This window comes from Mastomys coucha, unplaced genomic scaffold (genome assembly GCF_008632895.1).
Source record: "Mastomys coucha isolate ucsf_1 unplaced genomic scaffold, UCSF_Mcou_1 pScaffold16, whole genome shotgun sequence".
Taxonomy (NCBI): Eukaryota; Metazoa; Chordata; class Mammalia; order Rodentia; family Muridae; genus Mastomys; species Mastomys coucha.
The window spans coordinates 52,787,994-52,814,988 of NW_022196898.1; the positions used below are offsets into that span (position 1 = coordinate 52,787,994).

General features: G+C 51.0%; 2 protein-coding genes across 6 annotated transcripts; one reads left to right on the top strand and one right to left on the bottom strand.

Moving 5' to 3' along the window:
• Window positions 1–6,027, top strand: Rhoc (ras homolog family member C). 2 transcript variants are annotated; one of them, XM_031375069.1, is made up of 5 exons: window positions 1–133; window positions 3,253–3,416; window positions 3,921–4,041; window positions 4,259–4,389; window positions 5,445–6,027. In XM_031375069.1, the coding sequence occupies exons 2-5, from the start codon at window positions 3,261–3,263 to the stop codon at window positions 5,616–5,618; spliced, it is 582 nt and encodes a 193-aa protein (XP_031230929.1). In that variant the 5' UTR covers window positions 1–133; window positions 3,253–3,260; the 3' UTR covers window positions 5,619–6,027. The 2 variants fall into 2 exon arrangements, with proteins under 2 accessions (XP_031230929.1, XP_031230930.1); XM_031375070.1 differs by having other exon boundaries at window positions 89–151.
• Window positions 5,956–26,909, bottom strand: Mov10 (Mov10 RISC complex RNA helicase). Of its 4 annotated transcripts, none has more exons than XM_031375067.1 (21): window positions 26,708–26,909; window positions 26,286–26,471; window positions 15,910–16,113; window positions 15,416–15,651; window positions 15,034–15,295; window positions 13,901–14,035; window positions 13,520–13,688; window positions 12,433–12,587; window positions 11,987–12,163; window positions 11,717–11,864; window positions 11,293–11,451; window positions 10,963–11,066; window positions 10,705–10,802; window positions 10,400–10,616; window positions 8,895–9,012; window positions 8,573–8,764; window positions 8,370–8,444; window positions 7,420–7,545; window positions 7,254–7,342; window positions 6,890–7,011; window positions 5,956–6,808 (listed from the first exon to the last, which is right to left on the bottom strand). In XM_031375067.1, the coding sequence occupies exons 2-21, from the start codon at window positions 26,420–26,422 to the stop codon at window positions 6,717–6,719; spliced, it is 3,015 nt and encodes a 1,004-aa protein (XP_031230927.1). In that variant the 5' UTR covers window positions 26,423–26,471; window positions 26,708–26,909; the 3' UTR covers window positions 5,956–6,716. The 4 variants fall into 4 exon arrangements, with proteins under 4 accessions (XP_031230927.1, XP_031230926.1, XP_031230928.1 ...); XM_031375066.1 differs by having other exon boundaries at window positions 26,286–26,506; window positions 26,708–26,895; XM_031375068.1 differs by lacking the exon at window positions 26,708–26,909 and adding an exon at window positions 26,609–26,645.
• Between the last annotated feature and the right edge of the window lie 86 nt (window positions 26,910–26,995).

The window sequence follows — 26,995 nt, forward strand, 5'->3', positions numbered from 1 at the left end:
GCTAAGGGCCGCCCCTGTCGACCCCCCTCCCCTTGATGGACCCGCCCCGGAGCGGTGCTGGAGAGTGGGGCGGGGCCCGGGTCAGTCTCAGCCTCCGGCACCGGCCGCGCAGCTGGAGGCGGTGGAGCAGAAGGTACCGGGGCCCCAGCTGGTGGGTGGCGAGGCGTCGTGAGAACTGACCTCCGGGGAGAGTACTCCCCCGGTTCCCGGATCGCTCCGGGAGCGGCTCCGGAGGGGGTTCCGGGCCAGGCATGGGAGAGCGCCCCGAGCTGCGGGGCAGGCGCTCTCGCCTCCTGAGCTCTCGAACCAGAGCCCAGAGCCCTTCCCTTTCTGAGTCTTGCCTTTCCGGACTTCCCTAGCTGGGCCAGGGACACACTTGGATCTCTGTGAGCGACTCAACCCAGACGCTCCAGTTCCGGGCGGGGAGTAGGAAACAGGGCCTCAGGCTGGCTAGGGGTGGGAGTTCTGGCCTGGGATGGGGAATGGCGGGAATAGGGGTGGGATGTGACTATTGGGGGCTGCCACTGCTTGGTGGGTCTGGACGCCGCCCTAGACGGGTTTTGGAGCTGATCTGAGCTAAGAGGTTGAGAAGACTAGGAAAGATCCTGCTCCTGTGTTGTGTATATGTGTGTCTGAGAGTGAAGGAAAAGGAAAAAAAGAAAAGAACAAAACACGCCGATTCCCAACTCTTCCTTCTACCCTTTTGGGAACTTTGGAAGTGTTAGGGGGTTGGACGGAAAGCTGGGGCCCCGCTCTTCCTTCACTTCTGGCTTTAAAGTTAAGGAAAAGGTGTTGTCCGAAGAGTGATTCCTCGCCTAGATCTCAGGGGAGCAGAGTACAAAGGCCTGTTGGATCACCTGGGAAATCAAGAGAATAACAAGGAGGGCTAGTGTCTTGTCCTAGGGAAGGTCCCAGACCCCTCTGCGGGCCCTGCGTGACGTTTCATTGTCTCTCTTAGGGTTAGTGGGGCAGTTCCTCCGGAGCCGCCTTTCACAGGGAGTGTTAGCCAGGCCATCCATGCCATTTTGGCCTTGGGCCTAATGTCCTGGCTTGGCCTGAGTTCCCAATTATTCTGGCCTAAGCAGTCTAGATGCACAATCTTCTGAGCTGGGAGCTCTAATCCAGCCACGAAGTTCCGGCTTCTACCTCCTACCATCAAATGCCTAGCCGCCTTGCTGCTGTGGGACAGCTGTGGCGCATGCATGGGGATGCGACTAGTGTTTCCGTGTTGTAGTGATTGATCATGCTCCATCGACACTGCCCACCCTGGGTTGGGGCTGTCTCAGCCAGCCTGATTGAATTAATGGGAGTGGGTGGGGGAGTTGTTAGAAGTCCTGTGGGTTACCTGGGTATGCCTCTCAGATCTCACTTTTGAAGGAGACAATGCAGCACACGCCTTCTTCGCAGTCTTTCGGGGGTCCTAGGGAAAACCCCTTGAGGTGGGGTGGTGGTAAGTGTGGCTGTGCATACTCAACTCCTATAAATTCTCTGTGACTCACGTCCTCTTTCCTCACATCCCAGTTGTGTGTGTGTGTGTGTGTGTAGGGGAGGGAGGAACCACCCAGGAGCCTGATGCTGAAAAGAATCAGCCTGGGGCTGGAGTACTCTGCTTCCTAAAGGGCAGGCACAGGCCAGGGTTTAAGGTGGTGGTATGTAGAGGGAACACAGGAGTCCAGTGGAACCAGACAGGATATGGGACTGAAAGGAAAAGCCAAGTTTGGGGCTGAGATCAGGTTACTGTCCTCCTCTTAACTGCTTGCTCCCTGCCTGGTCAAAGCTTAGACTGATCCTCACTAGTCCTTTCTTTTGAGGCTCCTCCCAGCCCAGGCTCTGGCCCCCCTCCCCCACAGCCTTCTCTTCATCTCTCCTCCATATAGTCGGCTGGCACTATCCTTCCCAGGCTGTGTAGACTTGGAGACCTCACTGACCTGGTCCGCTTCCGTGGTATGAACTGCTTGTTCACGTGTGCTGGGGTGTAGGACCCATATAAACTCGGAGAAGCTGACCCCTCACCTTGAGTCACAGGGAGGCAGCTGCAGGGCCTAAGGGTCAGCTGGTCCTGAGGAGGAAGGGACTGTTCCAGAGAGTGGGTGGAGGTGATTCCCAAGTGGGTTTAGCTCCGTCACAGCAATGCTGTGGTAGATGTGTGGCTCCCCACAGTGTGGTCATTGTCCCCTGTCAGGGGCTGAGTGACCCAGTGTTGCTGCCAGGCCCGGGGGTGGGGGGGCACAGGCTGCCTGACCGTGAGCTGCCAGGACTGAGCCTTCTTTGTGTGACTTGAGACTTTGGGGAAGTGAAGGGGTGGGTCAGGGAAGCCAGCCTATTGCTTCCACTGGCCTCTGGCTTAGCTTCTCTTTCTGTTCTCACCTGTGAAGTGCCATGCAGGTAAGAGATGGCATCATCACAAAGTCCTGCTTTGAGAGCTATCCCTGCACTTTGTCTAAACCCCACTGAGCCTCAGTTTCCTCCTTTTGTCAAAGTAGAAAGACCTGGAGCCAGTGTGAGGGATCTATGAGAGGCTCAGTGGGCAAAGATGCAAGCATGATTACCTGAGTTTGAGTCCAGGAACCCAAGTAAAGGTAGACTGACCACAAAGTTGTTCTTTGACTGTCACATGCATAGGTGCCTCCCCCAATAAAGACTTTTGTTATTTTTGTTTTCAAATGGGGAGGCCACCCTCCACCTAACAGGCAGCTGGAGATCTGAAGATTTTTTTTTTTTCTCAAAATGCCTAACTAAGTATGTGCGTGTCCAGGGAGAGACAAACACCTAGGGGCTCTACAAGTGTTCCTTGCTTTATCCTAACAGCCGTAGCTGGCTGTGTGTGTGTGTGTGTGTGTGTGTGTGTGTCCAGGCAGGCATGACTGTTATTGTGGGACAATCGATTCTACTTGGCATTTAGTGATTATTAAAACTGTCAAAATCCTGGTAACAAATAAAACTGGTAGGCAAGGTGGCTAAATCTAGGTCTTTAGGGGGCACACCTGAGCACTTCTCAGGTGTTCCGGGTCCTGCGCTCCTCCTCCTGATCAATTCTAGTGCCTCTAGGAAGACCTGTCCTGACCAGTGGCCCAAGGTCTTCTGCCTGCAGGATTGGCTCTTGGCAAGAAGACGCCTTGGCAAGCCCCCTTCCCTTCCTTTGCTGGATGTTGTGGTTTCTAGGCAAGCTTGGGGGGTGGGTGGCTAGAGAGAAGTGTTTTTGGATTTACTGGCTTTCCCCTCCTCAAATCCCCACTGCCTCTTGCCTGCCAGTTTCAGTCATGGCTGCCATCCGAAAGAAGCTGGTGATTGTGGGTGACGGCGCCTGTGGGAAGACCTGCCTTCTCATTGTCTTCAGCAAAGATCAGTTTCCGGAGGTCTACGTCCCTACGGTCTTCGAGAACTACATCGCCGACATCGAAGTGGATGGCAAGCAGGTGAAGGCCACGAATTCCCTGCCTGGGACCCCTGTTCCCCGCCGTCACATAAGGCCCATGGATGTCCTTTCTTACCACCCACCTACATCTTTATTTCCCTGCTGGAACCAGCAGAAGTTAGGAAGTGAAACTGTAGCTCTAAAAAACCTGGATGTACTATCTGGTTCGACCACATACTGGCTCTGGAGTCTGAGCCAAGTCCCTTTTGCCTCTGGGCTTAACTTCTCTCCACTGCAAAATATGAATGAGGGCAAGACCTCCCCCAAAGGGTTGCCCTAAGAACTAAACACTGCTGACAGTGGCAGCACAGACTACACAAAGATCAAACCCATCTTAAGATTTCAGAAAAGTGTATCTTTGTTTTTGTGACTGGTCAATACAACCTAGCACATATCGAGTGGTAAAAAGATGTTCAGCTAGTTTATAGGATGAGTGATTTCACAGGGCCTCAGGGTGGGAGGGCTGGGGCCCTCGGGCTAGCTGCTCAATAGCCCTGTGTGTCAGGTGGAGCTGGCTCTGTGGGACACAGCAGGGCAAGAAGACTATGATCGCCTGCGGCCTCTCTCCTACCCGGACACTGACGTCATCCTCATGTGTTTCTCCATTGACAGCCCTGACAGCTTGGGTAAGGCTTTGGGGGTACTGAGAGGCTGAGGAGGAGTCTTGGGAGCATGTAGGTCCTGCAAGTCTTCTTTGCTATGGAGACAGTAGCCCTTGGGGTGAGGGGTGACCACTGCAAGGTACTGCCTGTTCAGTAGATTCCAGAACTGCTATAGAAAACTTGGTTTCTGTTGTTAAGTGGAAGTGAGTACATCTATACGTTTTGGTGGATCTCTCTGCAGAAAACATTCCTGAGAAGTGGACCCCAGAGGTGAAGCACTTTTGTCCCAGTGTGCCCATCATCCTAGTGGGGAATAAGAAGGACCTGAGGCAAGATGAGCATACCAGGAGAGAGCTGGCCAAGATGAAACAGGTGGGTGTGGCAACGCTGGTGGTGAGGCAAGTTCCCCAGGGAACTTTCCAGCCTGAGATGGAAACAGCTGATAGCCAGCTCTTAGCGGAACAGTGCTGTCCTACCCGAGAATGTAGGGAGGAACTAGAAGGGTCCCCAAGTAACTGAAGTGTCAGAGAAGCGACATGCCCAAGAAGTAGGGGCTGTGTGCTAAAGTACCCTGGGGAGGAAGGGCATTATACACGGGTGGAAGAAGGCTCAAAGGGGTGAGTACTCAGCGACTTGCTAAATTACTCCAGCCAGTAGACTGTTTTATTTAGAGGAAGGTAAGGAGGTAGGCTGGCTTGGGAGGCTAGTAAGGTTTTAGCTGGGAGCAGGTGTCCAGTTTGTATGTTAGTAAAAGTATTCTGGCCGGGTGGTGGTGGCACACACCTTTAATCCCAGCACTTGGGAGGTAGAGACAGGCGGATTTCTGAGTTTGAGGCCAGTCTGGTCTACAGAGTGAGTTCCAGGACAGCCAGGGCTACACGGAGAAACCCTGTCTCGAAAAACAAACAAACAAACAAACAAAAAAACCCACAAACAAACCAAAACAAAAAGTATTCTGGTAGCTATGTAGGACAGATGAGAGCAGTAAGGCTCAGCCTGTGGGTCATGACTCCTTTGGGGTTGCATGTTCGCTATCCTGAATATTAGGTATTTACATCACTATTCATAACAGTAGCAAAACTACAGTTATGAGGTAGCAACGAAAATGATTTTGTAGTGGGGGTTGGGGGGGCAGCTCCCCACTACATGAGGAACTAACTGTATTAAAGGGTCGCAGCACTAGAAGGCTGAGAACCACCGGACTAGGGAAGAGGGAGGGTGGAGTCAGTCGGGTAGTAGGCGGTTGTTCAGGGAAGGAATGGGTACTGTAGGGGTAAGGCTGGGTGGGAGGAGGGAACGGACAGAATTCTGAAATGTCCCCAGCCTGGAAACGGCCTGTGGTAGTAGCTGGACCTAGGAATTCTGCAGGGCCAGTCTGGAGGATGCCCAATTACCCCTTCTTTTGACCCTGTATCTTGTCTTATCAGGAGCCGGTTCGATCTGAGGAAGGCCGGGACATGGCCAACAGGATCAGTGCCTTCGGCTACCTTGAGTGCTCAGCCAAGACTAAGGAAGGGGTGCGGGAGGTATTTGAGATGGCCACTCGAGCGGGCCTACAGGTCCGGAAGAATAAGCGCCGGAGGGGCTGTCCCATTCTCTGAATTTCCTAAAGCCTTCTCAAACCCTCCCACCCTTCCCTTCCCAGGGTACCAGTACCCTTGTAGGACTCCAGGCTGCCAGTTTCCTTTTTAGTTCCTTTCTGCCCCGGACTGCATGAATTTCCCTAGGCCCACATGGAGGTCGCTAGGTCTTTCTTTCCTCCCTGCCTCTGGGAACCAGGCTGGTGCCCTGCCCTTCCTGAGCAGGGCTCCTCCTCCCGATGTTGGTCCAGAGGCGGGGCTCTTAGTCCCTTTGGCCTTCCCCATACCACACACCAGCACTTTATGTATTTTTGGCTCACAGGAGGAGTCTAGGGTAGGGACTGGGGTTTCTACTTTGGATAGTAGCCTTGTATTTGACTTTACTTGGTGGGAGGGCAGGACATGAATAAAGGTCAAAGGTTGCACCGTGTGTGGCAGCTTCCTGTCTTCACTGGCCTACCTTGGCTGTGAGCCTGGAGTCCCATCTTTTCCTCTTCATTTCCAAGTTGCTGGCTAGGCTGGGCCCCTGTCTGCAGAGGCGGGGCTGGGGGCGGAGGCAGCAGGGGACAGGGTGGAGTCTAGGGTAAAGGATGAGGTCATGTTTGGCGGACTGCCTGGGTGGGTGAGGGGAGTGGTCTGTACCATTGGCTAAACTTAGAAGCCTGTGGGTGGCTTCCTTGTCCATTTGGGTTTCCTCCCCTCAAAGCAGCTATGAAGGGGCGTGGCTCCGGGCAGATACTCTCCTGGAGGGTCATCCTGGGGGCACAGGAAGCAAGACCAGGCTGATAGACATAAGCTAGAGGCTTTTGCATAGAACGGCATTTTGTTTTTCTTAAAGCAGCTCAGCAGTAGAGTGCTTGCCTAGAATATTTGAGGCTCTGGGTTCAATCCCCAGTCCTGCAAAGGAGAGGGGAAAAAAAAAAGCTTTCTTCCTCCCCCTTCCTCCAAGTTTTAGCAGCTTGGGTTGTTTTCCCTAGCAGAGGAAGGGGCGGAATGGTTTGGGCTGTAAACTTCCCGGCCTTCCCATCTCTTGCAGGGATAGGCGAGCTGGGTTCTGGGTGGGTCAGGGATAGGCAGCAATAAGGCTTGGCTGGTGTGAGAAGGCGGGCGGCTGTGTCCTCAGAGCTCATTTCTCCACTCTGGCTCCACTTGTAAGGGCAGGCCCCCTTCACCCTCCCGCTCCTGGGGGAGATTCTGGTGACGGCGGGGCCCTAGGGAAAAAAAGAGACATAGTTGTTAGTCTGAGCTCTCCCTACACGTCACCTCGCTGGCCCACCATGGCCCATCCATACCTGAGGTAGAGGGGTTGAGTTTGCTTAGACCTTGGAGCAAGTCCTGTCCCTGCTGCAGGTCCATTTTGGCAGGAAAGGGGCATCCAGTATATCCCCCATTTTCTTTACAGAACTCCAGGAATCTGTAGGGTACAGAACATTGGCATGCATGGGAAACCGGGCCGAGGAGCGGAGTCGGGAGGCATACGCTGTTACATCTGAAGCAGAGTTGCTCCCCTTCACTTATTAATACAGGGCGGGTATTGTGAACACCCCCAGATCTGAGGACTAAGGGAGTAGTAAACCAGTGCTTAGCAAGAACACACCTGCCTTAGGCTGGCACTCGTGGTCGCTGAGAGCAACTATGGGGGCTGGGAATGCTTACGTTTTCCAGTCTGGGTCATGGCCTAGGAGGAGGGGGTTGCCCACTACGATGAGCAGAGCCTTGGCCCGGGTCACAGCGACATTGAATCTCTGGAAGGAAATAGTGGTGAGGTCATCGAAGGGACAGGCTCTGTGGAAGGATTCATGCCACCCACAAGCCTACAGACCTTGGGGTTCTTAAGGAAACCGAGGTTAAAGTCTAGATCCAGCTGTACAAAGCTCTGGCTGCTTCGGACGGTGGAGATGAGGATGACGCTGCGTTCTTGCCCTTGGAACTCTTCCACAGAGCCCACCTACAATGCAGAGGCAGGGCTTTAGTTCAGGTAGGTCCTAAGAGGAACCGCGGTGGCAAGCCTGTTCTAGGAGACAAGGCTGCCAGGGAGGTACAGACCAATCACTGGGGGCTTGGAGATGAGTGAGAGGATCACAGAGCCCGGAAGAGGCCTGCTGTGGAGTTCTGAAGGACAGAGCCAGCTATAGGGTGTGGGGGGGTGTGGGGGGGGGCGGGGCGGGGCGGGGCGGCTGGAAACTGTTCAAAGAAAAGCAAACGGGCATTGCAAAGAATGAAAAGAGCAGAGTTCTCATCCCTGGAGACAGCCACCAATTTGATCAGAATTTCCGAGGGAGAGGCCAGTAAGTCATAAAGCCTGACTCCACACACCAGAATCACCTGTGGATCTTTTAAAAAGAACTAAAAGAATAACAACAAAAGTCCCACCGGAGCCCAGGCTCTGCCTCTGAGAGTTATGCTAATTGGCTGAGTGGGACCCCAGAATTGGCATTATTAAATTTCTCTAAGTGATTTTAATCTGAATCCGTATTGAGCCACTCCTCCAGAACAGTTAAACTACGGAGGAGGCAGTAGAGATGATATCACCAGACAGGTGTTATCACATGACAGGTGGGGTTGGTTCAGGGAGTTTGGACTTTAAACTTAGGCAGAGGCCACACACCTGACTGATAATAAGACAGACATGGGTGCGTGTTAAACTGGCAGGCTGCCAGGTTCCACCTCAGAACCACGTGGGGGGGAAAACCCCGTTCCACTCTGAGTAAACAGGGTGGGCCAGGACACAGCACAGGCCGAGATAAGGGACACTGGAGGGAGTTACAATACCTTCAAGTCTTTGATGTCATCCAGTCCGCGGAGCTCTCGGTCAAGTTTTGTGATGCAGTAACGGATTTTTTCTACCTGGAGGGAGGGATAGGTGCCCTTCTCTCATGCCTTCACCCTCACACAAGAGGGAGGCAGAGGCAGGCAGCTGGCCAGGGTGCTGGCGGGCAAAGAGGGAAGTCCTAGGCTTAGACCGAGGGCCTGACCTGCTTCCGGTACGGGGAGATGACGCCCACACTTCGGGGGCTCAGGCGGGCTTTACCCTTCTTGGAGGAAGGGGCCAGGAGCAGTTTCAGGTATGACGTCACTGTAGCCGCCTCTTCGGGGTTGAAGAAGGATGGGCTATTGCCCTCTCTCTCGTCTTTGCCCATCACACCGTGGAAGATGATGGGGAAGCCCTGGACACCAGGAAATGAGAGGAAACCTTCAGGTTCCTCTTCCTGCCTCCCCACCCTCCAATCCAGCGGAGGGATCAGAGGTTCCAGCCCCTAAGAACAAAGGGAGGGCTCTGTGCCTGCTAGGCCTCACCTGCTGAGGCAGCCCCTCCCAGCGGCAGAACCGTTCTCGATCTACCACATCCGCGCAGGCCTGCAGCTCTCCATCATAGTACAGCTGGTTAGGGATGTCCAGGATGGTAGGATGAGACCTAGGAGGCCGGAGGAGAAAGAGCAAGATCAAAGGCCTCGTAGGGAGCTCTGCTTCAGGTGCTCCTCACCCCAGCCTCTGGCCCTCCAGCCATGCCTAGTAACATTCATCAGTGTCTGTGGCCAGGGTAGGACTCTCACTCAGCAGCCTTTTAAATTCCTTTTTAAAAAACCTAGATATTAGGACCCATTATCAGGTTTAAGTTTACCAAACATAGTCCAGAAAACAAATTATCATCTATTATCACCACTCTGTTTCACCCCCGAACTATTAAGTACCGACACAAAGGCATCTATAAAAGGTTTACAATTATCATTGAGTGATGTGAGTAGTCATACTATGCCATGGGTGTGGAGGTCAGAGGACAACTTTGTGGAGCCAGTTCTGTCCTTCCAAGTGGGTTCACCAGTTTGGGAAATCCAACTTCGGTTGCTAGGTACACCTTGTATAGCTGTTCTTTTACCCACCCATATCAACCCTGCCTCTTCCTGTGTAGCCCAGGCTAGCCTTAAACACTCAGTCCTCTGGATGGACTCCTTCAACGTCCCAATGCTGGGATTGCAGGCATGTGCGGGCCACAGCTCAGTTTACATTTACCAAACTCTTCAAAGATGAGTAGTATTTTTAATTATGTCTATGTGTGGGTGTCTGTGTATGTGTGTGTGTGTGTGTGGGTATGTGCATGTGACCAAAGAGGCCAAAGGTGCCAGATCCTCCAGAGGCTGGAGTTAGGAGGCTAAGCCACCTGACATGGGTGCTGAACACAGGTTCTCTGTAAGACTCTTAAATGCTGATCATTTGTCCAGTCCCACGTTTACCAGACTCACACTGGCAGTCTACAACTCACGTAAGCTCTAAGAACTAAACTCATTATGAGTATATAAGATGGTGAGGGTGGTGTGCACCTACAGTCCTAGCTACTCAGGGGGCTACGGCAGGCTTGCTTGAGCCAAGAGATAAGATCAGCACAGGCAATACAAACAGAGCCTGTCTCAAAGGGAAGAGGAGAGCTGGGGCATGTACATCTGTACATCAGACACTTGAAAGCAACATGTAAAATCCTGGGCTCAAGTCCTAGCACCAACCAAGAAATAAAACCCCCACGTATATAGGCCTCAGCTGTGTATGTGATTCAACCAACAATGCTTTTAAGGAAAGCTGTACGCTCTCCGCCTTTCTTATTTCTTGTTGGGTTGCCTAGAAACGCAGATCCATCTAGACTCTTTCTGCTCTGATGACCTTCACTATGCAGATAAACCATTGGTCCAAAAACCTGCTGAGTCCTAAACCAAGCAGCTGTAAAGAGGGCTACGAAGAGAACCGCCCTCTTCCAGCTGACAGCCACTGGGACTACGTGAGATGAGCAGCAGGGGAGGGGGCAGTGATACCTGTAGTTGCGGAGCAGTTTGGTGATGAACTGGGGGTCATAGCCATCGGGGCCCTTCTTATACAAGGAGTTGTAGGTGAGCAGGCGCTCTAGCAGAGAGTAACCAAGTCCGTGTTTCTGGGCTAGTGGTGACCGAAGTACAGGCCCCAGCTGCCGAGGGTCTCCCGCCAGCACCAGCTGCCCTCCAGGATTGCCCGTCTCCTTGACATCCATCAGTCCTGGGAGGCAGGAGGAGAAAGGTTAAACGGTGGGATTACCAAATCAGTGTGGGGTGCTGTACCTGTAACCCGTCCTGAGCCCCCTCACCTGCTATGGCCACCAGACTCTCAGGCTCCATGCAGTGGCCAGCCTCATCGATGAAGATGTGTGTGAAGTGATCGATGGGAAACTGGGCTGACACCAACCTGGGAGTGTCAGGCCAAGCAGGGGTCATTCCCAGGTACCCAACTACCAAACCTGAACTCTGGCCCTTCAGTTCACCCTGCCCTTAGGAACCCTTCCTCTTTCCCTAGCCCTACACCCCATTACTTTTCCTAGCACTTAATACACAAATCCTATACTTACCTGCTGGCAGTGATGAGGGTGGTAATTAAGACCCGATATTGCTGCAGATGCTTCTTAGCGGGATACACGTATTCTCCCTTCTTAGCATCCCAGTTACAGCAGGTCTACGGGTTACGAAAAGATCAGAAATCAGCCTAGCTCTTCCCTTTCACATGTCTACCCTTGGCTCTGGACCACTTTATTTACCTGCCTCCCCCCTTTTGCTGACAAGGAAAACTGAAGTCCCCGGAGGGGTCCTGACCCACCCAAAGTCACACAGCAAGTCTTCAAGTGCTCTGAGAACCTCCCAGACACCCATCGTCCCTTGGCCCTCTGTACTTCGTTACATACCTTAATGTCCTCAGGTACCATTCGGATGTCCCTGCTGGGGGCCAGGAGACGGTAGATGGAGCTGGGCAGGTGGACCCGGAGCCGCTGACAGAGGAGGTCAGCCCCTGAGTTGGATGGAGTACAGGCCAGGATGTGGGCTTTGGGCAAGAGCTTCACTACCTGAGACAGAAAGATGGTCTGGGTAGACGTGTCCTATGCCTCCCAGATGCCTGCTAGTCCTGATGACACCTTGGTGCTGGCAATCAGTAAATTCACGACTGCATATATATACATCAACACTCAACAGTCATAATGACTCTAATCCCTACTTCTTCTTTGGGTGATAGTTCAAGTGTAGGCTCATTTAGGTTCCTGGAGGCAATACAATTGCATACTGTGGGCTACCTATGTCAGTATAGGCCCTGGGATTATGTATCAGCCTCACCTGCTTGATGGCCTCCACTAATGTGACGGTCTTGCCGGTACCTGGAGGCCCAAAGATGATGTAGGGGGCAGGCCGGGTGGTGCCCCTCACAATGTGCTTCATGGCCTGCAGCTGCTCAGGGTTCGACTCCAGACTCCGATCGTACAGCCTGGCAGGCAAAGGGTTCAGGAATGTGAACTTGAAGTCATTCGGTATCCCCAAAGGCTTCTGGGAGTCCATTCCCAACATCCACACCCCAAGTAGCCCCAGGGCCCCTGCCCACAGTCTCACTTGAACTTCACATCTGAGGGTAGCAGCGAGACCCCACGGGAGGCCACAGGAAAAAGCATGGGCCATAGCACCCAGCGCCCCGTCAACTCTAGGGCCCGGTGCTGGACCCGGAGAGGCTGGCGGTTGAAGGTAAAGTTCACCTTGAAGGTCAGCCCATCCACAAATCGGCTCAGGAGGCTATGGGAAAGAATTAAGAGGGAGAGTTGCAGTTAGGTGGAGTGGGTAGTAAAAAGGTCAGGACCCTCTCGACCTCTCACCAGTCCACTCCCCCAACCCCTCCCTCCCAGAAGGTCCTTACAAAGTTCTCTGGGAGAAGAAGGCATTCATACAGCTCATGAACCCTGTGTCCAGGGTCCTCGTCCTCTCTGAAAGCAAGACTTCCTATGCCCAGGACTTCTTTAGAAGCCTGAAGGTCCCTTTGGTGATTTGGCTCTTCCAACACTCACCTTGTAGAAAAGCTCAGCTTGACACGGTCCAGTTCCACCTTGTGCACGAAACCCTTGTAGGTGACTGGGTCCTCCTGGTGGGTCTCAGAGGACAAAATGGCAAAAAGGTGGTCACCCCGGAGCACTGAGGGACGGCTCTCTGCCACACCAGGAACCTGCAGGGGATGAACAAAAGCAAGCTTTTATACCCAATGGGTGTTCATTGGAGAGCCTTAGTCCCTCCTTGGTTCTGGCCTTAGAGCTCCAATAAGGCTCTCCTATAAGGCAAAGCAAGAATTGGGAAAGGACCGCAGGCTGCTAGAGGCATCTAGACAAGGTAGGACTTTAAGATGCTGCCAATGTCCCCAGTCCAGCTGGCTGCTCCTTGGCCAGTTCAGTTCCAGTTTTGCCTTCAGCACCTTGGTACAAACGCCTTCTTGTAACAACCTTTCCCTCATCATCTTAGCTGTCTCCCTTCCCACCTGCATTCCTGTGCATGAATCCATTCTAGTAAGTCTGAGTGTGTGTATATATTCAAAATGTGAGGGCTGGTGAGATGGCTCAGTGGGTTAGGGTGTCTGCTGCTAAGCTTGACAACCTGAGTTCGATCCCTGGGACCTATATGGTGGAGAGAAAACAGACTCCTGCAAACTGTCCTTTGACCTCTGCATGTATGCTATGTATGTTATACATACACAAAAGAAACAGATAAATAAATAAATAAGATTTTAAAAACCAAAATGTGAACGTTAGAAAGGGGTCTCAGAATTATCTAATAAAGCTGAGAAAACAAGGGACTCAAAAAATCTAGATTATAAAATTCCACTACCCATATGAACTGGGTGTGGTGGGCCACGCCTATAAATGCAGCACTGGGGCAGTAGACACATGAGGGCTAGCCTGGGCAACATAGGACCCTACCTAAAATAAAGTAGAAAGAAAACACTCTGCCCTATTCTGGCATACTTTAGGGGACAGGAATCTTACTCTGCTCATTGTCCATAGGAATCATTTTTGTATGTTCGTTGGGCTGTCCTATTTACCCTGTTACGTCCTTCAAGCTGACTGGCATGGGCCCACCCTCCCGACAGCAGGTCTGAGCCCTAACCTCCAGTGTGAGCAGCCTGGGATTCTGATCCACAGGGTCCAAGGTCATGGGTACCGACTCCAGGTCATAGTGCCGGATGTCATGCTCCATCTGCAGCTCCTCCAGGTGCAGCAGCAGTCGGAGCTTCACCTCATAGTTCCTGGATTTCAGGGTTGTCTCCAACTGGGCCCTGGTAAGTGATGGTTGAATTGCAGCAGGATCATGGTGGGCCAGGCAACCCCCATGCTCTGGGCTTCTACCCTTTCATTCATACCCACACTGAACATGCCAGTGGGTGCCAAGGACTGTTCAAGGTGAGTAAGCGCAGTGAGAGAGCACAGACTGGGAGAAACCAGCAGAGAGAGGAAGCCAAGGGAGTGTGACACAAGTGCCGGCACTTACTTGATCTCAGCAACCTCCTTTGGGGAGGTGAAGATACTTGGTCCCTGAAGAAGGGTCGGGAGCAGTTCTCGCAGGCGGACGGGTGGGTAATAGGTCCCCAGGGCCAAACTTAGCTCTAGTTCATAGCCCTTGGCTCTGTGGGAGGAAAGAAAGCATGCCCTAAACACAGAAACACCTCATCTTCAAAGACTCTAGAAATGTCCCCATGGAGCCTGCAGGAAGTCTACCATGACTTCTGTGGTGTGGACAGCAGCCATCTAGGGAGGTAGCACTCCCCAGCTCATGCAGCTGCTTGGTCCAAAGGACCACTTTCATTTTTGTAAAGCCTAATATTTGGAATAGTTACAAAGAAATATTTTGTGAGCTGGTGGTGATGGCACAAGCCAGCACTTAGCAGTGGAAAAGAATACAAAAGGTTTATGAGTTGCAGGCCAGGCTGGGTTACACAGCCTGACTCTCAAAAATACACAAATATAAGCAATATATACTCTTTTGAAGAAACACCACCAAAGCGATATATTTCAAATAAGTAGCATTCTTATCACTCAGGGACAGTCAACTTTAACTTTTATAATCTTTCCGACATCTTTTCTTTTTTTTCCTGTCTATTTTTTTTTCTGAGGAAGGTTATTATTATACAGCCCCCAGGTTGGCTTCAAACTCGATCAGTAGCCAGGGTTGACCTTGAACTCCTGCTTTCGAGTTCCTAGTGGTGGAGTTACAGGCATACATCCGTGGCCTTTTGACTGATTATGGTGCTGGGGCTATAATCCAGGGTCTACCACATGCTGTAAATTTGTTTATACTTATACATCATTAACAAAAGGAACCTATGTTACAACTATAAACCTAATTACATGGTTGGCACTTAGTACTCATTGTTTTAAAATGTTTATCCTTCTAGGAATTTGTGTACATGGAGAGAGTGCCAGAGCCCTGGAAAAGGTCTGTAACACATTGTCATTTCCCTACACAGAGCCTTCACACTCTTCTGGGATCTGCTACTCTCACACAGCTTGCTCCTCTGATACAAAAGGGGTGAGACCCAGGCAGGGAGTCACCTGCAGATGGAGAAGGGGGCTCTGCCTCCCCGCTCAGTCTTCCCATGTGCCCACTCAGTCCTATCTAGTTACCGGTCGGGCCTCTCTCCTTCCTCAATCCGGTTGGTCAACACAGGGTTTCTAGTGAGCCGAGGGGGGCGTTTGAAGGGAGTTGTGGGTCTCAACTGTGCAGCCAGAGGGCTGTGGGCAACAGCAGCCAGGAAGCGGGCAATGTAGAAAGTTTCTGCTCCTTCTGCTCCTGACTCCCCAGGTCCCAGCAGTTCCCAGAGGACAGTGGCTGGGAAGTAACCCACAATGCTGGTCTTACAGTAGACATGGAGCTCGTAGCTTTCACCTGGAAAAAGGTAGCTTGAGTGAAGCGGCGACCCAACTCAACCCAGCACCCCCATCCCAAGGAAGGAGCCCACTGGACAGAGACCACCCGAGGCCTACTGCACTGCAGAAGACCACTCACCTGGGCCCAGAGGGCAGGGCAGGTCCTGTTCTCCATGGTAGAAGACAAACTGGGGTGTCCAGCACAGTGGGAATAGATGAGTGAGGGTGACAGGCTGGGTTCCTCCGTTCCGAAGCCGTAGGGTTAGTACCTCCTTGCGGTTCAGATCCAGGCGGATAAGGAGCTGCCCGTCTCGGGCTTCATGGGGCCCCTGAACCTCCACGTCTACCCCATGCTTCCCATGAAGATACTCAGCCCTGGGGAGAGTGGGAGTCGAGGGAATGGTGAGGGAGGATCTTGGACTGAAATTGCCCTGGGGAAAGTTTTAGGCTTAGGAACTTGGCCAAGTGTCAGATGTGTTTGGGAACCACCTCTACCATGACTTAATTCCCTGCCTCTCTTTCTCCCTTGAGGGGGTGGGGGTTTACCCTAGCCCAAGGGAAGCCACTGTTTTTTTTAAGCCACATATCCGATTCCCTTGCCCTCCCTGCCTCACAGGGCATACACTCACACACCTGTCGTGAAAGATCCTGGCCAGCAGTGATCTGTGTTGTTTGCTGATGTTCGACCCTGGCTTTATTCGCCTCTTTTCTGGTAACTGCACATCAGCCCAGCGGTCTAGTTTGAAGAACCTGACCCGAGTCTTGGTAACGAAGGCCAGATTTGCAATCTTCATTCCGTACAGCATGGAGGAGAAGCCAGGGGCAGGGGTCCCATAGCTGCCAGAAGCAGAGGATACTGGGAAGTGAGGGAAGGCAGGGTGGCTGTGGAGAGGATGCTGGGGAAGGGCCTGAAGGCTGCTTTGCGCAGGGACACAACAGCCCTGCTTCGAGGCAGGATGGGGCTTGTGGCAGAGACTCCGGCTAGGGATGGCAGGAATTTTGAACAACATAAAGCAAGGCACTGGGGCTTTCCAACACAAAATAATTGGCTTAAGCAGCACTGTGGAGAAAAGTTCAATACTGGGCTGTTGGCTGGGAAGACTGAGGGAAGACAGAGAGAAAAACAGACTTTTTTTCTTTAAAAAATGGGGAACTATTTTGGGGCCATTAAAAAAAAAAAGTGCAGTGAAAAGAGCTAAGGCTCAGGGGAAGCTGAAAAAGACGTTCATAGGAATGGACAGGGCCCAGACTGTGGGGAGGACTGAGAAAGGGGCCAGAGAGAGCAGAGATGTCCAGAGTGTGGGCAAGGTAGCGGATCGGACAGCAGTTTCCACCGGAAGTCAAAGGGTGCAGGTGGAACCCAAGCAGGAAGGGAAAGGATCCTTCTCCCGAGATCAAATAGCCTGGCTTTGTGCCTAGAGAGGTGAAGACAGGAAAAGTGGTCAGCAGGAGAGCCTCAAGGCTCAGCACCTGGAGTTCAGCGTAATCCACTCCACACACACTTACGGAGGCATGTTAGGTGCCAGGCACTGCACTTGCAGCTGGGTGGTTCCAAGCTACTGGACCTAGATCCAGGCCTGGGGGAACCCAGGAACCCAGGAACCTAGCCATCCCAGCACGGTGATGGTGCTTACTTGCTGACCTCCCGGAGCAGCTCAGTGGCCCAAGCTAGGACACAGAGGACTGACTGGACCTCACTTGGGCAAAGGCAGCACCAGTCGAGCAAATTGATGGGTAGGTACAGTGGGGCTGTCATCCCAGCCGCTTCAGCGGGGCCACCTCACCCACACTTTGTTTTCTTCAACTATTGAGATCTATGCAGCTTAGAAGCTAAGAGTGCTGTCTAGCATTTGTGAGAGTTGAGGTTTAGCACCAAAAAATACCAAAAAACTAAAAATAAAACAAAACAAAGAAACAAAATACCCAATCTGGCTCCCACTCTCCACCCGCCCCCCCCAACAAAAAAGAAATAAATAAGATGGGGATTGAAGACCTGGCTTGTAGGGCTACCATGAGGCTCACTTGAGGTACTGACATTGCAGGAAACCATTTAGTCCAGTGCTTGGCACAAAGCAGACCTCAGTAAGGGAGAATGGTGGTTAGTGTCACATACAGTTGGTTTGTACTACAGTGAAACGTTCAAGAAAGGGGATGACAGGAGATGGCAGAGATGGGCAGAGCCAGATAGTTCTTCATGGCAGGCCAAAGATCCTGGACTTGACCTTGACTTTCAGCAGCCCTTCACTTCCCTTTCTGGTACCCAGGAGACCAAGGATGGTCCCAAACACGTGATGTACTTGAGGAACAAAGTCAAGATCTGGAGAAGTGATAACTTCTTCTATCAGTGCTTGTTGGGACTGTTGGATTGTTAGTCTATCCTAGCAACTGTGTGGTGACCCTTAGTAACTTCATCACGGGGGCTAGATCAGCACAGTTGCTTGTAAGAGCACACCGCAAGGTCCTTATGGCCCAGAACATCTCCCTGTGTCCCATACCTGTTTCTCTGCCTCTCTCCTTCATCCCTAGAAAGGAGAGCAATACAATTCAGACAACACTGAAGAGGCTATGATTTCTTTTTAAAGGATGGTAAGTCATTTGAAAGCATGGGGAGGAATGCTCGGTCCACATTAGCTGCTACTGTTAGTGTCTGTATTAGTAGGAAGAGGTGAGGAGCAGTAACAACTTACTTTCAGCCCTTGTCAGAGGCTACCCTGTGGTTACAGAACCACTGCAGTTGGTAGGTTTTAAGCAGGGGAGTGGCAAGATCATATGTGCGTTTCAGATCACTCTGGCACCAGGACTGGAAGATGGATATGCTGGAGGCAAGACTGTAGGTAGGGAGAGCAGTTAGAAGAAGGCCACTGCAGTTGTCCGGTTAGAAGATACCAAAGGCCTGAATAAGGCGGTGATAGAGACAGAGGAGGGGGCGGGTCTGATCGTATTCTGAATGCAAATGAGCAGAATTTGATGACTGACAGGAGGGAGACTAGAGAGTGGAAAGAGGGAGGCATTTAGAATATCCAACTCAAGTACTTCGGTTCTGGGACTGTTGGCGAGGAAGGAGAAGGTAGGTAGCCAGATGGACCATCATGTTTGAATTGGATACATTGGGTTTGAGATGCCTGTGGTCCAAAGGCAGCTCTGGTTATGTGAGGCTCACACTAAAGCCAAGGTCAAAATTTAATAAAAGTAGGGAGTCCTTGATAGTAGTTACAAACCAAGGACTCATGCTTGGGACCTCCCCTGAGAGCTCTAGGAGTCTTCAAATAGCCAAAGCCAACACAGGTCAGGCAAGAAGGGAAGACAGAGAAGCCTCAAGAGGGAGAAGAACCAGAACTGAATCTTGTAGAACCAGGCATGGTGGTTCATACCCATAATGCCAGCAGAGGCATATTACCACCTCAAGTCCGAGAGTAGCCTAGTCTGTGTGATAGGTTGTGATTATCCGGGGATACACAGTAAGAAACCTTCTCAAAAGCAAACTAGGCTGAGTGTTGTTGCGCACGTCTTTAATCCCAGCACTTGCGAGGCAGAGGCATGTGGATCTATGTGAGTTTGAGGCCAGCCTGACCCACACAGTGAGTTCCAGGACAGCTAAAGCTACACAACAAAACCAACCAACCAACCAACCAACCAACCAACCAACCAACCAAGAAAATAGAAGGCTGGTGGAAATAGTTGAACATCCAAGTGCTTGCTGCCCATCCTGACAACCTGAGTTTATCCCTGAGCTATATATATAGATGGTGGGAGGAAAGAGCTGACTCCCAGGAGCTGTCCTGTGACCTCTACACAAGCATACACTAAATAAATGTAATTTAAAGAGGAATGGAAATGGGATGTTGATATGGAGGAGTCCACATTGAAAAGCATGATAGAAAAAGACAGACGATATGGTGCTCTGTATGTAAGCTTACTCAGGTGTAAGTATGCATGCAAACGGTATTCACTGGAAGTTTTAGGGTATTTAAGCAAGCTGGCATTGGACATGCAGTGTGAAAGGCCTTCACTCCAAACTCTTGTTAAAGTAGAACACATCCAATTCTTACTTGATAACTTGATTATTCCTAACTCTGTATACAAAAACAGGCATCATTCTGTGACAATGCTTTACGGTGTCATTGTCCTTCTGAATAGTGGCAGAGAGTACCACAGCTTTAATTTAGACAGTGTAGTCAGTTTTCCCACTACAGAAGCACGCTGCCCACCCACAGTTTTTAATATATAGCTTCTTTTTATTTTTTTTTATTTTTTATTTTTTTGGTTTTTCGAGACAGGGTTTCTCTGAGTAGCCCTGGCTGTCCTGGAACTCACTTTGTAGACCAGGCTGGCCTCGAACTCAGAAATCCACCTGCCTCTGCCTCCCAAGTGCTGGGATTAAAGGCGTGCGCCACCACCGCCCGGCTAGCTTCTTTTTAAAAAAAGATTTATTTATTTTATGTATATGAGTACACTGCAGCTGTCTTCAGACACACCAGAAGAGGACATCAGATCCCATTACAGATACTTATGAGCCACCATGTGGTTGCTGGGAACTGAACTCAGGACCTCTGGAAGAGCAGTCAGTGCTCTGAACCACTGAGCTATCTCTCCAGCCCCTGCCCACAGTTTCTGAAGTTATAATAATGATACACACACACACACACACACACACACACACACAAATACAACATACAAACCTTGTACTTTTAAACAAGGCACACTCTGGGAAGTAGACTTTCTGGGTGGGCCAAAAGAACAAATAAACTTGTACAACTTAGATAAAAAGGTAATTTTCATTTGGAGAGAGAAACTGGCCTTCAATTCACGATCCTCTTGTTTCATCCTTTCAAATACTGGATTTATACATATGCCACCATACCCAATCTTCAAAACTGCCTCCTAGGCTGGCGAGATGGCTCAGCGGGTAAGAACACTGACTGCTCTTCCGAAGGTCCTGAGTTCAAATCCCAGCAACCACATGGTGGCTCACAACCACCCGTAATGAGGTCTGACGCCCTTTTCTGGTGCGTCTGAAGACAGCAAGGAAGGAAGGAGTGGGCCCAGAAGAGGTCCTGAGTTCAATTCCCAGCAGCCACACACACATGATGGCTCATGGCCATCTGTACAGCTACAGTGTACTCATACATATAAAATCAATAAAAATAAATCCTTAAAAAAACAAAACAAAACAAAACGAAAAACTGCCTCCTAAACCAGCTGTGCAAATTCATGTTCTCATTAGTACGAGTTTCAGATTGCCCGCTCCCTAGGCCCTAACATCGGAAAAATTCAAACACACACACACACACACACACACACACACACACACACACACACATTTATATATGTTTTTAAAAAAATATTTCGAGATTAGGTCTCTTGTAGCTCCAGCTAGCCTTAAGGTCCTGATCCTCCTGCCTCCACTAAGCATGTGACACATGCCTGGCTAATTTAATATTTCACCCAGGTTGTCTGTGGTATCATCTCCGACACTTGCCTGGTCCTATCTGCTGTGATTTTTTTCTAGGCTCTTACTATTGACTGTACTTCTGGCTTTGACTATCTCCTCCCATGCCGGGCCAATCCCCTCCATAGGTGCGGTTACCAAACAGATTCAACCACTAACAACTCCATGTTGCACAAACCTAGCTAACCCTTAGGTATGTTGCACTAACTGTAGTTACAGTGCAAGGGCAGCAACATCTCCTCTACCAGCAGCACACTTTTCCAAGTACTTAACTGGGTGCTGTGCTAAGTACCCAGGTGTATGACTGGGCCAAGTCTCACTTTTGGGACAGTAACCAGTTCCACCGCCTATGCTGAGTCTAGTCAGTCACCCATCCATAGGAATTTCAGCACTCCCACCAATGCACCTTAGCATGCTTTCCTGACTAGGCAGACAGCCTTAGTCTCCACCACACTGCCCTGCCCGGGCCTCTGTTGTTTGTTCCTCTAATGACAGCTTAAAAAAAAAAAAAAAGGCAAAGCCAGCCCAACCTGGTATCAGATTTGGAAATGATCTTAAGGAACATCTAGTTTTACCAACTCCGGTTGCGGTTCTCCTTAGTGGGTCAAAACTAGGCTTGGCTTTAGTTTTTAGGATTTTTGAGGCAAAGCCTAGCTATGTAGCCCACACTACCTTCAAACCTGTGATCTTTCTGCATCTACCTCCCAACCACTGGAATTAGACATGAGCCATCATGCACGGCATCCTGGTACTCTTTGAGAGCTGAGGCAGGACTGCTGCCAGTTTGAGCACAATCTCCATTACACAGACCCAGATTCTCTCACCCTCTTTCACGAGCGTGTGCAAGCACACATGTAAAATCAAGAGTCAATAATAGAACAGACTATATAGCTATTGTTTTAGGTAGCCAGTTTAGTTTTGTTGTTTTCCGAGACAGGGTTTCTCTGTGTCGCCCTGGTTGTCCTAGAACTCACTCTGTAGACCAGTCTGGCCTCGAACTCAGAAACCCGCCTGTCTCTGCCTCCCAAGTGCTGGGATTAAAGGTGTGTGCCACCACCGCCTGGCTTGATTTTTTTTTTTTAAGATTCATTTTATTTATTTTATGGGTATGAGTACACTGTAGCTGTACTGATGGCTGTGAGCTGTGTGTGTGGCTGCTGGGAACTGAACTCAGGATCTTTGCCACCCCGCTCACTCCTGCCCCACTTGCTCCAGCGTAATTCATTGTAGCTGTCTTCAGACGCACCAGAAGAGAGCATCAGATCTCATTATGGGTGGTTGTGAGCCACCATGTGGTTGCTGGGATCCGAACTCAGGACCTTTGGAAGAGTAGTCGGTGCTCTTACCCGCTGAGCCATCTCGAGGGCATCAGATCCTATTATAGATGGTTGTGAGCCACCATGTGGTGCTGAGAATTAAACTCAGGACCTTTAGAAGAGCAGCCAGTGTTCTTAACCTGTGAGCCATCTCTTTGCCTGCTTTTTTTTTTTAAAGTGATTTATTTTTATGTCATGTGAACAGGTGTTTTGCTATATGGATGTCCATGCAGCACTCCTGGTGTGCTTGGTGCCTGCAGAGACCAGCAGAGGGTACCAAAAAGTCCCAGAACTGGAGTGACAAAGTTGTGAGATGCCCTGCAGGTGCTGGAAATTGAACTTGGGTCTTCTGTGAGAGCGACAAGTGCTCTTCCACCCTGGGCCATCCCTCTAGCCCCTGCTTTTGATTAATATAATTTGTTCTTTAAGAACTTCATACATGTATACAATATATTTTGATCACATCTACCCCATCTACCCCCCCCACTCCACCTCCCTGAATTTTCTACCAACATATCTTCCTTTCTAGTTCATGACTTCTCTATTTAATTATTTTTTAAAAACATTTACTTCCCTTTAGTGTATGTGCAGTGTGGCAGGAGGGGTGTTAGAGAGGACAACTTCTGGGAGTTGGTTCTCTCCTTCCACAAAGTAGGTCCCAGGGATTGAACTCAAGTTGCCAGGCTTGGCAGTTGTCAACCTTACCAGCTGAGCCACCTCCTCAGACTGCTCCCTGCCCTCAAACATAATCCATGAAGCCCTTTGTGGTGCCATCCACTAGAACATGGGTACGGTACCAGTGGCCATTGACCCAAAGAAAAAAAGTGACCCTTCTTTGTCCAGCAGCCACCAACGTCCAATAAATCCTCAACTAGGAGTGGGGCCTTAAGAACTCCTTCCCCACCGGTGCTGAACTTTTGTGGATGTAGCACAGCCTCTGTGAGTTAAGGGCTTGTCCTGTCCAGACAACAGCACTCCACAGCCCTCCTCCTGTCTGTCTGCCTGCTCTCATACTTTTCTGATCATCTTTGATGTTCCTTGAGCATTAGGTGGCCGATGCTTTTGATTTTTTTTTTTTTTGAGACATGGTCTTATATAGCCCAGGCTGGCTTAAAACTTGTTCTATGCTAAGTAAGGGCAACCTTAAACTCCTGACCATCCTACCTCCTAATGCTCAAAGGTGGCACTACAGGGATGAGGTAAAGTACCAGGTCAAGGGGTCAATCTTCTATTTTGAAAGGAGGCTTCCATCTGTAATCGCAGTAGTACTCAAGAGGCTGAGGCAAAAGAATTGTCTAAATTTAGACCACTCTGGGCTACACAATGAGTTTCGGGCCAGCCTAGCAGGGCCTTGTTTCACCACCCTACCCTGCCAAAGGGTGGCAGATGGGTGGGGGGAGACCAACAAAGCAAAACCATTTCCTTCTATCACCCCCTGTGGGCTCCAGCTCCTGCCTCCAGTGCATTCCATATAAAGTACCAATCCTCCCTAGCAGGAAGTGTCCCTAGAACTCATGAGAAGGGAGACTTGTGCTTGCTCTAGCCCATTCTCTCGGAATTCCATTGGATTCTGCAAGCACTTACTGGGCATCTACTACCTACAAACCGTAGGCCGAGGACTGAGAGTTGAGAAGTACAGAACTTTCAAAGCAGGGGACCTGAATGTGTGGTGGGGAGGGCAGGAATGGAGTTCTAATGAGATGCAGTGTCATCTTGTTGGAAATAGGCTATACCCAATGTAGAAAGAGCAAGCTATGAGAATCTAGAGGAAGAAGCAATTAATCATGGTCTGGGTTTAAAGAATACAGTAGATTGGATGAGATGGCTGAAGGGGAATGGAGCTTTGCCATCAAACCTGATGACCCAAGTCCAACACACACACACACACACACACACACACACACACACACACACACTCACTCACTGAATAGGAGGGACTGGGGATGTAATTCAGTATGTAGCAGAGTGTTTACCTAGCACACACAAAGCTCTCATAGGTAGAACTCCAGTACTGGAGAAGAGAAAGCAGGAGCTCCAGGCCACCAAGATCCCTTAGGGATGCAAAAGACCCTAGTAACAGGGGTGGGGATAAACAGAACACCATTCAAGTGGAAATCTCTGTAGCTAGGTGAGAGGGGTGGAGGGCCGGGCGGTAACGCCCACTACTTCTGCTTTTTGGGGCGACTCTGGGAACATTCTATTCATCAAGACTGTCTCTAAGACATCTAAGTCAGATATTCCTCATTTTGGTTGAATAGGTCTCATGACAGGATAGAAACTCAACACTCTAGGCTTTCTTCCTCCTCTGTGCATTAAAACTTTTATCTGTCATTCAAGGCCAAGGTCAGTCTCCCAGTTTTATTTGGGTAAAATACAAGTGCATACAGGCAACGTTACCTCAGGGCTACAGGCTACAGATGCTGCTCAGTGGTGCTTGGTTTGCTTGCCTAGCAAGTGCAAAGCCCTGGGGCTCAAGCCCCAGCACCGCAAAATAAATGGAAAATAGAGGAGGGAAGCCAAGGTGGTGGGTGGGGCGTATCTGCAATGCTAGCACACAAGAGTCGGAGCAGGTTCAAGGTCAGCCTTGGCTACATAGTAATTTCAAGTCTAGTCTGGATCACTTGAAATCCCTACTCAAGCAAAACAGGATCTGAGAGATGAAGGCTCAGTGCCTGGAGCTGGATTCTAGAGTATGCGAGTTAGATGCTCAAGCATGTTCAACAATAGCTCGAAACTGTCTAGAACTCCAGCTCCGGGGAAGCCAGTCCCCGCTTTTGGCCTCTGTGGGCACTTGCACATACATAGTGTACACATGTATACATAAAAATAAATCCTAAAAAAGCCCACCAGACCCCAACAACAACAACAACAGATAAAAATCCAATAGTATAGCAGCCAGGCATGGTGGTTTAGGTCAAATCTGTTACTTCTGAACTTGGGAACCTGAGGCAGGAGACCCACTTAAGTTTGAAAGTATGAGGCCAGACTGCATGGTTATAAACTTGACTAAAATAAATAATAATCCTGATAAATTAGCTTAGTGAGAAACTTCCCTGCTCAGATGATCTGATCAACTTCCTCACCCTCCACTTTCCATATGTAAACTTCTGGTCTGTTCATAGCAAGAACTGCTCTTGATGTGTTAGGTTACCATTCAGTAAACAACACCCAGGCATCTGCTATGAATCCTTAGCAAACTGGTGTATTTGGAGTGTATTTGGAGTGAAGCGCTCTCTTTCCCCTACTTCCAGTGTACTGGACTTGGGTTCAGAGCCACATTGCACTTTGTGGACATAGGTGAACATGCCTTTTTCAGAAGCCACTCAACCCTTTTAATGTTCCTTTCAAGACATGTTCATGAATAACAGTAATATTCTGGCCAATGCGGGCAACTCCTACCTTCTCCCCTAACCTCAAGCCACACTACCATTATTAATTCCATCTAAGACTTGCCCCAAATCACATAACAGCAGTCATATCTCACCCACACTAGCATGTTGGACAGTTGCAAGGCAAACCTCTCAAAATCTGTTAAGGCCCAATCCCATTTCTCCGTTTATTAGTGCGCCTCTTTACACTCATCCCAGCTAAATTGCTTCTTCGTCTTCCATCCAAGGCAGCAGCCTGTTGATAGAGGTGTTCCTGAAGCACACGGTCTATGGTTTGACAGAAGTCTCTTTGATTTTTTTACTTGGGTGGTAACAGGAAAAGGAAACCAAATATCTTCAGCCATGGGGGGAAAAGGGGCCTCCAGGAGGCTGTCCCTGGCCCTGGGTCTCCATGGAGAAGCCACAGGTGCTAATGGAGGTTTGACTGCCTACGCAGTTTGTGTTCTTTTTCTCCCTGAAGCTCCCGAGATTCTCCCGCCTACCCTGGGCCTCTTCAGCTCTCCAGCAGCGTGGACCCTGCAGGCAGTCGTCCCTCAACAAGAGGGTGGGGAACCCCGCTTAGCCCGCGCCCGCAGCGCCTTCCCTGTGGGGCTCCCCTCCCCCACCACCGAGCCCCGGCCGCCGCGAGCCGCGCGTGGACACCGACCCCTCCCCGCCGGGCCGTGCTGAGCGGAGCGGGCGGGCTAGGGGTGGCGCTGGCTGGGCGTGGGCAGGCGCCAGAGGAGGTCTGCCAGGACCGGCCCGGCCCGATCGGCCCCGGGCTGCATCCCTGTGCGCCGGCGGCGGCGGGAAGGTGGCCCCACCACCCAGGGCGCCGGCCCCTCGCCTTGGGGCCCGTGGTGGGCCGGCCCGTACCTGGGCTTGAAGTCGTGATTGTAAATCGTCCGCAGCCGCTCGCGATCTGTCTCCAGGTCCAGTCCGCGTTCGGCCAGGAAACTCTCGAACCTCTGGCCGGTCTCTCGGAGCTTTCGGCAGCTGAACTTGCTGGGCATCGCGGCGGCGGCGGCTGCGGCCCAGGCAGGAGGGTCCGTGGAAATGAAACTGAAAGTCGCCGCCGAGGTTTAGAGTTGGCTGGTCTGGGGTGAGGGTGCAAAGGGGAAAAGCCCCCTACCTCTGACGTCTGCTCCGGCCAGCCACCTTCTCCCCGCCCGCCTCCCCCTCCTCCGTCCTTCTCCTACCTGAGCCTTCCTTTCGGTCCCTTCGTCCTATCCCCTCCCCCTCTTCACATTAACTCTTTCCTAAGGAGTCTGACCCCTCCCTCAGGGCCCTCCCCTTACCCCAAGCTCCCTCCCCTGGCTGCGAGCCAGGATCCGAACGTGGCTATCGCCTGGGGCCCCCTAAACAGCCCGGAGGACCTTGGAGCCTCTGCTAGGGCTACTCCCACGCCCACTCTCCAGAGCCTCGGGACTTAGAAAAGCTGCAGAGCAAAGGGCAGGGCCCCGGACATGGGTCGGCTGCAGCTGGACTGGGGCCGCTCGTCCAGCACCTCCCCCAGACTGCCAGGGACATAAACCAGTACGGAAGCGAGCGGCACGCCCCCTCCCCCATTTCCCTGCTCTGGTTTT

What these genes read in the sequence shown, in the direction of transcription:
- Rhoc (XM_031375069.1), top strand. Translation starts at nt 3,261, where the DNA reads ATGGCTGCCATCCGAAAGAAGCTGGTGATTGTGGGTGACGGCGCCTGT. An exon ending in TCGAAGTGGATGGCAAGCAG is followed by an intron (nt 3,417 to 3,920) that starts GTGAAGGCCACG and finishes CCTGTGTGTCAG; the next exon opens with GTGGAGCTGGCTCTGTGGGA. An exon ending in TGACAGCCCTGACAGCTTGG is followed by an intron (nt 4,042 to 4,258) that starts GTAAGGCTTTGG and finishes ATCTCTCTGCAG; the next exon opens with AAAACATTCCTGAGAAGTGG.
- Mov10 (XM_031375067.1), bottom strand. Translation starts at nt 26,422, where the DNA reads ATGCCCAGCAAGTTCAGCTGCCGAAAGCTCCGAGAGACCGGCCAGAGG. An exon ending in GCCCTGCCCTCTGGGCCCAG is followed by an intron (nt 15,296 to 15,415) that starts GTGAGTGGTCTT and finishes ACCTTTTTCCAG; the next exon opens with GTGAAAGCTACGAGCTCCAT. An exon ending in AAGCTGAGCTTTTCTACAAG is followed by an intron (nt 12,164 to 12,432) that starts GTGAGTGTTGGA and finishes TCTTTCCCATAG; the next exon opens with CCTCCTGAGCCGATTTGTGG.